Genomic DNA, 13,662 nt, shown 5'->3' with positions numbered 1-13,662 from the left:
AAAATATGAAAGGATTGGAAGTGTTTAATACTGAATTTAGTGTTTAATACTGAATTTAGTGTTGATATGACACTGAATAGTTGGTTAGGACCGTAAGAAGTTACGTCACCATTGGACCTCTCTAAATGGCCTCATAAACCTATTCATGAGTGATCATATCATTGTTATTTTCCGTTCAAGCAGAAGTAAATTCGTAGCATATACATGTGGAATATATCTTTTTAAAACCCTAATTAAAAAGTTACTACCGTCTGACGGAGATCACAATTGGAATTACGAATCAACTAGCAGTCCAATTAAGGGAATATGTGGTTAAATTATACTCATATTCCATTTCAATTTCACTTCTCATCATCGTTGGACTACCCAATTTTAGTTTTTACCGATTATTTGTCGTTTTGTATATGGAATTCTTCATCAATTTTGCTCTTTATATTCCAGACATGATCTCGTCACCATTAAGTTTGTGGAGCTTCGGTCAGCTTACACACTTGATTTCAATCTGCTTTTTATTGTGCCATTTGGCACTCTTTTTACGATTCTCAACGATCAGTTTCCTGATTACGACTCTCAACCCTACAGGTTTGTTAGTTGCATCACATTTTTATTATTTTAATTAGTATAATAATTTTAATAATTATAATCATAATTATTATTATATTATTATTACTAGTAGTAGTAGTTCTAGTAGTAGTATCATAAGTACATGGAAATGGAAATTTCTTTTTTTAGTAGATATGATCTGCTACAACTATGGGTTGTTGGCAGTTTATTTCGTTATATGTATTGAAATTTAAATTTCAGTTATAGTCCTTGTTATATAAGAATTTACAAATAAGTACCTTGAACTGTCACAACTACTACTATATTGTGTCATTTGGGGCACATAGATTGAACTGAGCTGTAACCCGAGAATTTGAAAATATTTGTGTTGAAATTGTTGGAGTATTAAACAGTTAAAGTTAATGGAGCTGAGTGATTAGCAAAATGTCGTTTAGAGGTCGAGATATGATCAGATAGTGCAAGTTGGTCTAGTTTCAAAGTGGCGAATGTATAACCGGGCACAGGGACATACTTCAGATATTAAAACAAAAAATAAATAGCTAATTACTGTTAATGTACGTTAGTGTTGTTATACTTTAGTTAGAACTGGAGGAGTGTCAAGTGAGTATATTTAAAGAAAAAAAAGGATTATCTTAATTTTAATATTTGTGTTGACATTGGGGCACTCGATCAAACTAAGCTCTAACCCAAGAATTTGAAATTTTAATATATGCGTTGACATTGGGGCACATCGATCAAACTAAGCTCTAATCCAAGAATTTGAAATTTTTAATATTTGCGTTGACATTGTTGGAGTATTAAAGAAAGTTAATGCAGCGAGTGATTAGCAAACTGTCGATTAGAGGTCGAAATGTGAGGTAGTGCAAGTTGGACTAGTAACGATTTGGCGAATGTATAATCGGGCGTAGGGATTTACTTCAGATGTTAAAACTTAAAATTAATAGCTAATTTCTTTATAATTGTGTTTCGCAACAAACTGTTAATGTAAGTTTAATAGAAAGCTTTAGTGTTGCTACGCTTAAGTTAGAAACGGAGGGATGTAAAGTGAGTATTATTTTTTTTGAAAAGCATTATCTTAATTTTCTTAAAATTTACAGACAGGGAAGAACTTATGTCCAAGATTCTTTAAATAATGACAGTATCTTATACATTCTTTAATTGTAATGTTAAAATATGTAAACATTAAATAAGAAACATGATGAGAGCGAGATCGTTTGGTAGGATAAAATGTTCAGTAAAAGGTTATTCCACTTTGAAGGAGAAAATAAGATCATTGTCTTAATTATGATATTTAGAATTGCAAAGTGTACATCAACATGTTTAACAGTCTTTTACTGTTTCAATTACCAACTGCTGTTGCTCATGCATTTCAGGAATTTTGGCGTTAAACACAAACTGGCTTGAATACGGTTGACGCAGCTGGTTGGTCCACCTTCTTCCCTTATCTTTGCATACTTTTATTTTTAAGTTACTCTATTATAATTTGTTGATGAACCATAATTTTTTAGTAGTTGAAGATCCTTTTTTTTTGGATGATTCAAAACTGCATATCTTTGTAAACATCAATAATGAATCGGTATTTGTTTGTTTTGGGTGGTGACGTGGAAAAGGGATATTTATTATATGTCAATTTTAGTATTTTTGTCTATGTCTTTCTTTGATGAGATGCTATATGATGAAGACAAAAGATGGACATGGTGCAGGCTTGCCATTTTTAGTATTTTGTAGGACTCTAAAACCTTGTTTTCAACACAATTTGTTGTCCAGTTTTTGGCCAAACTCACCGTTCTTCATCTAAGAATGAACATTATGTGTATTTGAGTCTTATTGTATAGATTTCTTGATTTCAGACATCACATTTGAGAAAAAGTTTGATCATTTGCATTTTTACATGTGGAAATTTATGTGTAAATATGTAATATATACTGGATACATTGAATTTGGTTGAGTATATTAATCAAGAACAACGAGGATCATGCTTCATTTTTGTCTTGACTACAATAGGAACTGCTTTTGGAAGCCGAATATCATAGATGGATATGAAACATTCAGTTGCAGATCAATTTACAAATCTGCATCCATGTATGCCTGTGAACACGAGAATCGGCATACTAGGAGGTGGTCCAAGTGGGTTATCAGCAGCTTACGCACTTGCTAAACTTGGGTACAATAATGTGACCCTTTTAGAGAAATATCACACAGTTAGTGGCATGTGCGAGTCAGCTGATATTGAAGGTAAGATCTTTTACATTTTGCTAAACTTGGTTATTCATAGATTATATAGATCATATTGTGAATATTAACTTAAAATTTATGATGCCAGGAAAAATATATGACCTTGGAGGTCAAGTGCTTGCAGCTAATAGTGCCCCTACTATTTTCCACCTGGCAAAAGAACTTGGGTCTGAACTTGAAGAAATGGACTCTCATAAACTAGCCCTAATCGACAGTTTCACTGGAAAATATGAGGATATTCCGGTGGCTGACGATTATGTAGCAGTAATTACGTTAACCTTAGACCTCCAGGTTAATATCTTTGACTCTTTATAACGTATCGGGTTTGATTACCTTTTAGTGTAGCGCTGAATACATTCGGCATTTATCGTGTTTGCTTTAGCATTCAGAGTTGAACCATTCATAGTTGAAATACTCTTCTTAACCATTAAGCACCTAAATTTTATGTAAGATCCTCTTTTAATTATATCAAGAACACTTATTAAGCAACTATATTGTTTTTTATTCATGCGAAAGGTTAATAAGGTAATTTTACATCGTTCATTTAAAAGGATTATCAAACATGTTATTGTCAATTAAAACCAACTTCACTCATAATCTTTAAATCATTCGTATTATGAACTATTCAGCGCTTAATCATCCAGTTATGTCAAGTGCTTAATCTATAATGTTACCAAGTAATTTTTAATCTTTATCTTTTCTTTTGTAGGATAAGGTAAAGAATTCAGATCGAAGTGGAGTCCATGCAATTAGCGAATTTGCTTCAGAGCCAGTTTCCGAATTTCTCAAAATTAAGGGACTAAAATCTGTTCCAAAGTCAGTTGCATATGGATACACGGCTTCTGGTTATGGATTTGTTGACGATATGCCTTATGCTTACATTCATGAATTCACGCGAACATCGATGGCTGGTAAAATAAGACGTTTCAAGGGTGGCTACATGGGATTTTGGCAAAAATTAAGTAACGCTCTTCCCATAGATGTTCAATGCAACACCAAAGTATTGTCTATTAGACGAAACTCTTCATGCGTGTCTGTCGTCACCAGAAATAGTACCGGGGAAATCAAAGCTATGGAATTCGATAAAATCATCGTTTCTGGATCTTTTCCTTATTCAAATGGAAAAGTTTACCATTCACCAACATATGAATCCACTGGTAATTAACATTGTTTTTTGAAATATTATGAGATAATTACTGAGATAGTCCTGTGGTTTGCAGAAAATTGCTGAAATAGTCCTTAGGTTTTTTGACCGATATAGTCCATGTGGTTTGAAAAAGTTGCTGAGATAGTCCTTTTTACTAATGTTCGTTAAAAAATTTCCATTAAATTTAATCATGTGCAATGCACATGAAGATGAATATTGTGGGATGAAGATGAAGTTTGTGAAAGAAAAAGATAAAAAGACGAATATACTTTCATGTGTGTGACATGTGACTTGGTTTAAAGGAATTTCTTAATGACCGTTAGTAAAAGGGACTATCTCAGCAACGTTTGCAAACCACGAAACCCTAAGGACTATTTAAGCAATTTTCTCAAAACCAAAGGGACTATCTCAGTAATTATCTCAAATAATATTAATTTTTATTTTCTCACTATTTTTATGTTATTTTTTCTACAGAAAGTGAAAATGGGCTGATGGACATGAGTGATCTTGAAAAGGAACTGTTTAGTAAGGTGCAGACGATAGATTATTATACGACTGTAATGAAAATAAAGGGACTAGATCATTTGCCAGTAGGATTTTATTACTGTGCTGAGTTTATGGATGATCCTGCAACTATCGGTAATCCAGTCGCGATTCAAAGATTCTATGCCGATACAAATATTTATCTTTTTTGGTCTTACGGGAACGCTGTCGATATTACGGGACCACGAGTCACTGAACTTGCAATCGAAGCGGTTAACCGAATGGGCGGTCATGTAGAGAATGTAATATTACAAAAACGGTTCAAGTATTTTCCCCATGTTACTAGCCAAGGTACGCTAACCAAGTTACTTAGCTCATTTTTAGGATTAATCGTATTATTGTTATTATAACGCTCGTTTTTTACAGATATGAAGGATGGGTTCTATGACAAAATGGAGAATGAACTTCAAGGTCAACAGAACACTTACTATGTAGGCGGACTTGTTGCGTTTGAACTTACGGAGAGAAATTCAACTTATGCTGTGAATCTTGTTCGCAAACATTTTGCAAATAATGACCCTTTGCCTAAATTTCCGTATGTTAAGGTAAAATAATTACTCTTAAACTCTTATGGAACTTATTGTTACAAACTTATGGAACCCCACGATTCATGTTTGTTACTAATCGTATAATTTATCATAACACTTGTTTCTACGTTAAGGCGTTAAACTGCACTTAATGAAGTCAAAATTTCCGAAAATAACAATATTTTCATTCAGTACTCATTCGTTCAATTTAATAGTTACATTTTATATATGTATGTATTAATTACAAAGTATGATATTTAAGGAAATTTTGAGTTTATTAAATGCAGCTTAACGTATGTCACGATATGTTACCCATGTTTTTGTCAACATATTTTACTTCTGATAATATGATCATTTATATGGTAAAAAATTCAGTTTCATACTAACTGCAACAAAACTGAAAGTTTTCACTCTAGTTCACAAAATGTTCTTGTTTCATAAAAATGTAGTCTTTGGTTAGTTTATTGCGTGATTTTATTTAGAAAATGCATCCCAATACACCGTTAGTATAGAATCGCGAACAGTTACTTACGCCTATGTTATTATTATTATTAATTATTAATTATTAAATAATAATATTCTTAATTATCATTACTATTTTGCAGAGGTTATTTCCACTACTATCAGATCGGTTGGACAGGAACCCGGTACAGTTGGATGAATATCCGGGTATTACGTTTCCCGACTTGAGTAGTCTCGATGGCTATTTACGTCACTGGGGAACGCATGAACTAACTCGAGACAAAACACTTTACACGTGGATTAATGATGAAGGGGTGGAATCAAATAAAAGAACTTTCGGAGAACTTAACTCCAATGCTTCTTGCATTGCTCATAAGTTATTAACTAGCTCAAAACCGGTTATCAATCCCGGCGACCGTGTTTTATTGCTACATGTTCCCGGGCTCGATTTTGTCGATGCGTTTTTCGGGTGCTTACGAGCTAGAATACTTCCGGTTCCCGTTCTTCCTCCCGATCCTTTACAAAGAGGTGGACAAGCACTTTTGAAATTAGAAAATATTGCTAAATCGAGCAGCGCAAAGGCGATATTATCAACCGTGCTTTACCATGGAGCCGTACGAGCGGGTGGTGTTAAGAATTTAATCTCGTTATCTAAAAACGCCGGTAAATGGCCTAATCTTCCATGGATACATACAGATGCTCTTGTAAAGAAGGGTATAAATGTCAACGTGGAAGATGCTATTAACGGGCCCGAACCGAATGGAAATGATCTTTGTTTTCTTCAGTTCACTTCGGGATCAACCGGTGATGCTAAAGGGGTTATGATTACTCATGGCGGATTAATTCATAATGTTAAGTTAATGAAGATTAAATATAAGAGTACGGCGAGAACAATAGTCGCAAGTTGGCTTCCGCAATATCACGATATGGGGCTAATCGGTGGTTTATTTACATCTCTTATTAGTGGTGGATCGACGGTTCTTTTATCTCCGATGACGTTTATAAGGAACCCGTTACTATGGCTTCAAGTTATGAGTAAGTATCGGGCTACTCATAGTGCGGGCCCCAATTTTGCGTTCGAGCTTGTGGTGAGAAGATTAGAGGGTATGAAAGATAAGGTGTTGGATTATGATCTTTCTTCGTTAAAGTTTATTATGATTGCTGCAGAGCCCGTTAGGCCAAAAACGCTTATGAGGTTCGTTGAGCTCACCGCACCTTTTGGTATTTTGCAAAAGATTATGGCTCCTGGTTACGGGTTGGCTGAAAATTGTGTTTTTGTTTGTTGTGCGTACGGAGAAAATAAGCCTGTTTTTGTAGATTGGCAAGGTAGGGTGTGTTGTGGGTACGTAGATGAAAACGATAAAGATGTCGAGGTCAAAATAGTTGACCCGGAAACGTGTTTAGAGCACACGGAAATTGGGAAAGAAGGTGAGATATGGATTAGCAGCCCGAGCGCTGGAGTCGGGTATTGGGATAAAGACGAGTTGAGTCGGAAAACGTTCAAGAATTTGCTCGATAATCGTGAATGTAAAATGTTTACAAGAACCGGGGACTTGGGACGAATAATAGATGGAAACTTGTTCATTACTGGAAGAATTAAAGATCTTATAATTGTTGGTGGAAGAAATATATACTCGGCCGATATCGAAAAGACGGTTGAAAGTGCGTGTGACCTTTTACGACCCGGTTGTTGCGCGGTAATCGGGGTCCCGGAAGAAACGTTATCGACAAAGGGTATATCGGTACCCGATTCATCTGATCAAGTTGGGTTAGTTGTGATTGCAGAGGTTAAAGATGGTAAACCGGTTAATAAAGAAGTTCTTAAACAAATTCAAGAACGTGTTGCAGAAGAACACGGTGTCACAATCGCTTCTGTTAAACTCATTAAGCCTCGAACAATCAGTAAAACGACATCTGGAAAGATTAAAAGATTCGAATGCCTTAAACAGTTTTCTGATGGAACTTTGAGTCTTGTTCCGGAACCAATAGTGACCAAGAAACGGTTAATGCGGTCCTACACTACGGGGACATGTAAGGAGGGAAGTACGCCTAGGCCCGAACTTGTAACCAATCGCCCGTTGCCACCTGGCGGGCCGAGTCACAAAGAGATTGAAGAGTTTTTAGTTAGTGTGGTCTGTGAACAAACTGGAATTTCAGTCAACAAAATCTCAACGACTGAGAGTTTGACTTCTTACGGTATTGACTCGATTGGTGTGGTTCGAGCAGCACAAAAACTTTCCGATTTCCTCGGTGTTCCTGTTGGAGCAGTTGACGTGTTTACAGCCACCTGCATATCAGACTTAGCAAGTTTCTCAGAGAATCTGGTTTCGAAATCTCAAACGAACACGGTTAACCCTTTTTCTGTTGTTCCGGAATCTGAAAACGACAGTAGTTATGACATCATCACTGAAGTTTCAACGCTTCACCAGTTTGGTATCTGGACATTGCAATTTTGTGCACTTGTGTATATGTGTATGATGCTTGTTCTCCCTGCGTATCTATCCGTTTTGATGTTCATGAACTCGGTTTCTTACGTACACTCACATTCGTGGATCGGGTACTTTGTATCTATACTTTTTGCTCCAATTGCTTGGATATTTTGCATATTTACAACGTGCGTATCCGTTGCGTTTTTTGGTAAATCGTTTCTAAGACCAAATTACGCTTTAACCCCTGAGGTTTCCATATGGTCTATGGATTTTGTGAAGTGGTGGACGCTTTACAAGGTGCAGGAAATTTCGTCTAAGGTTATGGCGGTTCATTTGAGGGGGACGGTTTTTTTGAAATACTGGTTTGAGTTGTTTGGGGCGAGAATTGGGTCATCGGTTGTGTTAGATACGGTTGATATAACGGACCCGTCTCTAGTTTATATTGGGGATCAAGCTATGATTGCAGAAGGGGCTTTGATTCAAGGACATGAAGTGAAAAATGGAGTTTTGAGTTTTCAGCCAATCAGGATTGGGCAACGATCTGAAATTGGACCGTATGCGGTTATTCAAAAGGGAAGTGTTTTAGGTGAAGAAGCTAAAGTTGGGACGTTACAGAAAACGGAAACGGGAAAGCGTGTTTACGGATCAAGCAGACGCAAGAGCTTTCAAAAGGTATATTATAACTTGTATGCTCTTTAATTAGTTGTGGCGTGTCAACAAACGGTCAAACTGAAACTTACATTTTCTTCTGGACGAAACGGGTCGGGTCGGGTCAGGTATTGTTGGCTCAATATACTTTTCAGCCAACTATTTTATTTTTGAAAGCAAACAAAAAAAAGAATAGTTTTTTTGGTCGAAAAGTATATTGAGCCAACAATACCTGATCCAACCCATTTTACCCATAACAAAAAGTTTCCGCCCCATTTTAACTGTATTATAATGTCTTACGTTTCAATATAGCTAAAAAGCTATGATGACTAACAATCTTAATATTTTTCTGTAACTAATATAAAAGGTCTTATGCTACAATTACACTTTCGAAGATTTTTGACCCGTTTCATCACATGCCAGTTTCTTTTGGCAAAAACAATAATGACTGTAAAGGAAAATGCATAACCCGAATCTACCCATTCATAAGTAAACGGGTCGGTTATCCACATATATTCTTAAAACTTCACTTTACACTAAAAAAGATTAAAGCTTTTTAATTTTTCGACATTCTCAGGATACAACAAACGACACGCAAATGGATGCCATATATCACCTAATCGGTATCTACGTTATCGGGTTTCTCAGCTCATTATCAGCTGCAATATCTTACTTTCTTTATATCTCTATATATCAAGAAACACCGTCTCTCAAAAACTTCTCGTTTATTTGTGTTGCCGGAGCATTCCACTGGCTTCCGTTCACCGTTATCGCATACGCAACCATGATCATCACCACATCGGTGGGCCCACTAACCTTCGCCACGTCATTAGCTTCCGCTTACTTGGCACACGGCTTGATCCTCACCTTCTTAACCTGCACCATGACCCGTTTCCTTAACCAAAATCGCCAAACAAAGTTTAAAACATGGCTTCAACATCGAATCAACGTTGCGTGCCATCTTCGTTTCGCTAAGCTTCTTTCGGGTAACGAAGCGTTTTGCGTGTACTTACGTCTGTTAGGTGCAAAAGTTGGAAGCCATTGTTCAATTCGAGCTATTAACCCGGTTTCCGACCCAACCCTAATTTCAATCGGTTCAGGTGTTCATTTAGGCGACTTTAGCAGGATAATAGCTTGTTTTTATTCGGTCAACGGGTTTAAAACCGGAAAAGTTGAAGTCCAGGATAATTCGGTAGTTGGGAGCCAAAGCGTTTTGTTACCCGGTTCGGTTGTTCAAAAAGATGTCATTCTTGGTGCTCTTTCAGTTGCCCCGGTTGACTCGGTTCTTAAACGGGGCGGGGTTTATATCGGGTCTGAAAACCCGGTCATGATAAAGAACACGATGCACGAGTTAGACGAACGAATAGAAGAAATGGACATTAAATACAAGAAGATCGTCGGTAACTTATCTGCTAATCTTGCTGCCACAACTCTTAAGGTTAAATCGAGATACTTTCATCGAATCGGTGTTAGTGGTAAGGGAGTTTTAAAGATTTATGACATCATCAACGGGTTACCGAATCACAAGATTTTTTACCCGGGTAAAAGTTACCCAGTCGTTATTCGACACAGTAACAGTTTAAGTGCAGATGATGATGCAAGACTCGATGCACGTGGTGCAGCTGTACGAATACTATCAAACGAAACCGAAACTTCAATTCTTGATCTTACTTTAAAAACTGGAAACGCGTTTTACGCGAGGACGATATCTGATTTCGCCACCTGGCTTGTTTGTGGGCTTCCAGCTAGAGAACAACACGTGAAGCGGGTCCCACATGTGCGTGACGCTGTATGGACATCACTTCGAAACACTGATTCGTTCACCACATTGCATTACTTTTCAAACATATGCAGGCTTTTTCGGTTTGAAGATGGATCTGAAATGTATGTAAAGTTCAAGTTGAGACCTTTTGATGAAAACATACCTGAAGAATCGGGTCAAGTGGAGCCCACTGGAATTTTACCTCCCGAAACAGGTGCGATTCCTCGAGATGTTAACGATAAAAGGCCGATGCTTTTTCTTGCTGACGATTTCAAGACCCGCGTGAGTCAACCGGGTGGGGTCCGGTATATTTTCCAGTTACAGATCCGGCCCGTTCCTCAAGATGAAACGGCCCGTGACATTGCGCTCGACTGCACAACTCCATGGGATAATACTGAATTTCCTTATATCGATGTGGGAGAGATAACAATCGATCAAAACGACACGCAACAACAATCGGAAGAATTGGAGTTTAATCCCTTTTTGAGATCTAACGAGGTAGATGTAATTCGGGCTACATCTGCTTCTCAAAGTGCTTCAATAGATCATGGCCGTTCTTTAGTATACGAGATCTGTCAACATTTGAGAAACGGTCAACCACTTCCAGAAGCCTGGAGAAGTTTCATAGAACAATCTGATGTCAAAGTAGACCTTTCGGGTTGTCCTATGGCCGCCACGTCAGCATCCGAAAACAAGAACTCACCTCAAGTGACTCTTGCAAGGACATGGTATCAAACTTCATGGACACTACTGGGTCAACCTTTGTTACAGACATTCTTACCATACTACCTAATGGCATTACTGATATCCGGCCCGTTAAATGTAACGTTCTACATAAAAGAAACAACGGGCTACCCAATTCAGTGGCTTTTGCCCGTGTTTTGGGTGTGTTCAGGGGTTTGGGTTGGGCTAGCATGTGTGATAGCCAAATGGGTACTCGTAGGAAAGAAAAAAGACGGTGGGAGCGTGTTGATTTGGGGTAAAGAAGTGTTTATGGACACGATATGGCAAGCGTTTAGGACGTTAGTTGGTGAGTACTTTATGGAAATGGTGAGCGGGTCGTTTTTGTTTACAATGTGGATGAAATTGATGGGATCCGAGATCGATGTTAGTCAAGGTGTTTATGTGGATAGTATGGGTGCGGTTTTGAACCCCGAGATGGTGGAAATTGAAGGCGGTGGTTGTGTGGGCCGTGAAGCGTTGTTGTTCGGGCATATATATGAAGGAGATGGTGGTAAGGTTAAGTTTGGGAAGATTAGGATTGGTGAAGATGGATTTGTAGGGAGTAGAAGTGTTGTTATGCCTGGAGTTAAGGTGGAAAATGGTGGTACTTTAAGTGCACTTTCACTTGCATTTAAAGGAGAAATAATCAAGTCTAAATAGTAGTTTTGGTTTGTTTTGTTGTTCTATATGTGGGAGATGTATCTATCAATCACATTTACATACATCTTTATATTATATTTTATGTTATATTAAATAAGACATTTCATACTTGCAAAAAGTAATGGAAAATTTGAGGTGATGGGTTCAAGTTTTATTGAATACTCCGTAATATTTACCATGCATATGTTTGTTTGTCACATTTTGAACTTAGAAGTCTTTTCTTATAAAACATGTGATGTTTCTTACTTGTAATCTACATGACATGGAGAACTAGAATGTGGATAAAAAACCAAATGATGAAGGCCATTGATTAATTTATTTATTTATTTATTTGGTAAAAAAACTAATATTCATATAGAAACAAACGGAGTTAATACAAAACGACAAGAGAAAAACGGGGAAGCTCGCACTTAGAACGCAACCATTTAAACAAAAGCTATCTATAAACGAGTTTCCCTAACATCCCGAAAAAAAAACTACAAACATACTAATCAAACGAGCTTCCCTAATTTTAGGGATATGATATTTCTACAATGAGTTTTACTTGTTCCACCATTATTTCATTATTCTTTTCCAAAATATCCCTTAATAAATTATAATAAAAAGCTTTACAAAATTTGTGTAAGCTTATCATTTAGGGCAGTTTAGACAATTTATGTGGAACAAGTAAAACTAGTGATGAAAATTTCAATCCCCATTTATTTATTGTTAATATGTTATCACGATACAACATTGATTATAGTATATATATGCATGCTATATACATATAATTGGAGACTATTCCCAAGTTCTACCCCACTCCATGGTGTAAACTTGCCGATATAAAGGTTAAGTGGTTAACGTACATTCTTGAATGGCGTTTACGATCCTAAAGGAAAGACTCTCTTGTTGCTCGATGCTCGTGATGCATATATTCCTAGTACTTTATGTTCAAAGTGTAGTCAGGCACAAAAAAATCATCCTCATACATTTACCATGTGCAGTGTGGCATCTCTAACAATGGATAAAATGGAGTTCAATCGATGTTTTGTGATTTTGGAAAATGGATTCTCGTTTGAAGGGGAACGAGAGACTTATGAACGGGGTGCATCGGTGTGAAAATCGACAGTGGAAGTTATCGGGGAAGTGTTGCTTGCGTGTTTTTTAAAGCGGGGGGACCAAGTGTGTGGTCGGATATTCCAGGATCTATGGAATATACGGGCATGGTAGACTTCCTTTTCACTAAAACGCGTTCAATGGTTGCTCGGGTTTGCATGAGATGCGCACCATTGCAGATGATCTCGCTCTTGTTGACATAACGGTTGATGACGATGATCTAGTACTCCATATACTACCTTTATTTTATGTGTATAATTGTTTTTCATTTGGCCTCATGTATATCTAAGCCAATGTTCATCGAGTGGACACATAATTTAAGGATATCAGTGCAGCTATACGTGCAAGGGACACACCTATTTCGTTTGATGAATTACACGGTAAACTCGTGGACTTTGAACTTCAACATAAAAAGGTCTGACCCTTCTTGTGATTCATACTAACAAAGATACGTACTGTAATTTTTGTCGTTAAACGGGTCATCCTACTAAGGAGTGTTGCAAACTGGCTCACTTCTTAAAAGAAAAATGAAATCACTACGGTTACACATTTCACCACAACATATTCATCATCATCTCCATCTTCGATACTTGACACCGGGGCTTCACATCACGTCACATCTAACACTTCCAACCTATCAGTTCACAGTAATACAACTATGAACACCAGACTCTCAATTTATACAATAAATAAGAATTTAAGTGCAGAAAATGAGAGAACACGATATTGGAATAAAGGATTGATAATATTAATCGTGTCAAGTACATCTTTCAAATGAACCATACGTCCCTATTTATAAAGATAAAAACAAAATCTGGAGATTTGATTTCCAAAACTACTTGGCTATAAAAATGGAAAAGATAAACT

The 13,662-nt window shown here is 37.0% G+C and overlaps 2 protein-coding genes across 2 annotated transcripts; both read left to right on the top strand.

Moving 5' to 3' along the window:
* The first annotated feature begins 2,597 nt into the window (after window positions 1-2,597).
* LOC139863455 (uncharacterized) lies at window positions 2,598-4,877 on the top strand. Its single transcript, XM_071852089.1, has 5 exons — window positions 2,598-2,799; window positions 2,888-3,090; window positions 3,509-3,956; window positions 4,421-4,754; window positions 4,856-4,877. Exons 1-5 carry the CDS (start codon window positions 2,598-2,600, stop codon window positions 4,875-4,877), a joined length of 1,209 nt encoding a protein of 402 aa, XP_071708190.1.
* Window positions 4,878-8,417: 3,540 nt separating this feature from the next.
* On the top strand, window positions 8,418-11,837 carry LOC139862770 (uncharacterized). Its single transcript, XM_071851399.1, has 2 exons — window positions 8,418-8,579; window positions 9,133-11,837. The coding sequence occupies exon 2, from the start codon at window positions 9,154-9,156 to the stop codon at window positions 11,698-11,700; it is 2,547 nt and encodes an 848-aa protein (XP_071707500.1). The 5' UTR covers window positions 8,418-8,579; window positions 9,133-9,153; the 3' UTR covers window positions 11,701-11,837.
* Window positions 11,838-13,662: the final 1,825 nt, after the last annotated feature.

The sequence above is a fragment of the Rutidosis leptorrhynchoides genome, chromosome 8 (assembly GCF_046630445.1).
Source record: "Rutidosis leptorrhynchoides isolate AG116_Rl617_1_P2 chromosome 8, CSIRO_AGI_Rlap_v1, whole genome shotgun sequence".
Taxonomy (NCBI): Eukaryota; Viridiplantae; Streptophyta; class Magnoliopsida; order Asterales; family Asteraceae; genus Rutidosis; species Rutidosis leptorrhynchoides.
The sequence above is the reverse complement of the archived record's forward strand: the minus strand, read 5'-3'. Positions and strand labels throughout refer to the sequence as shown.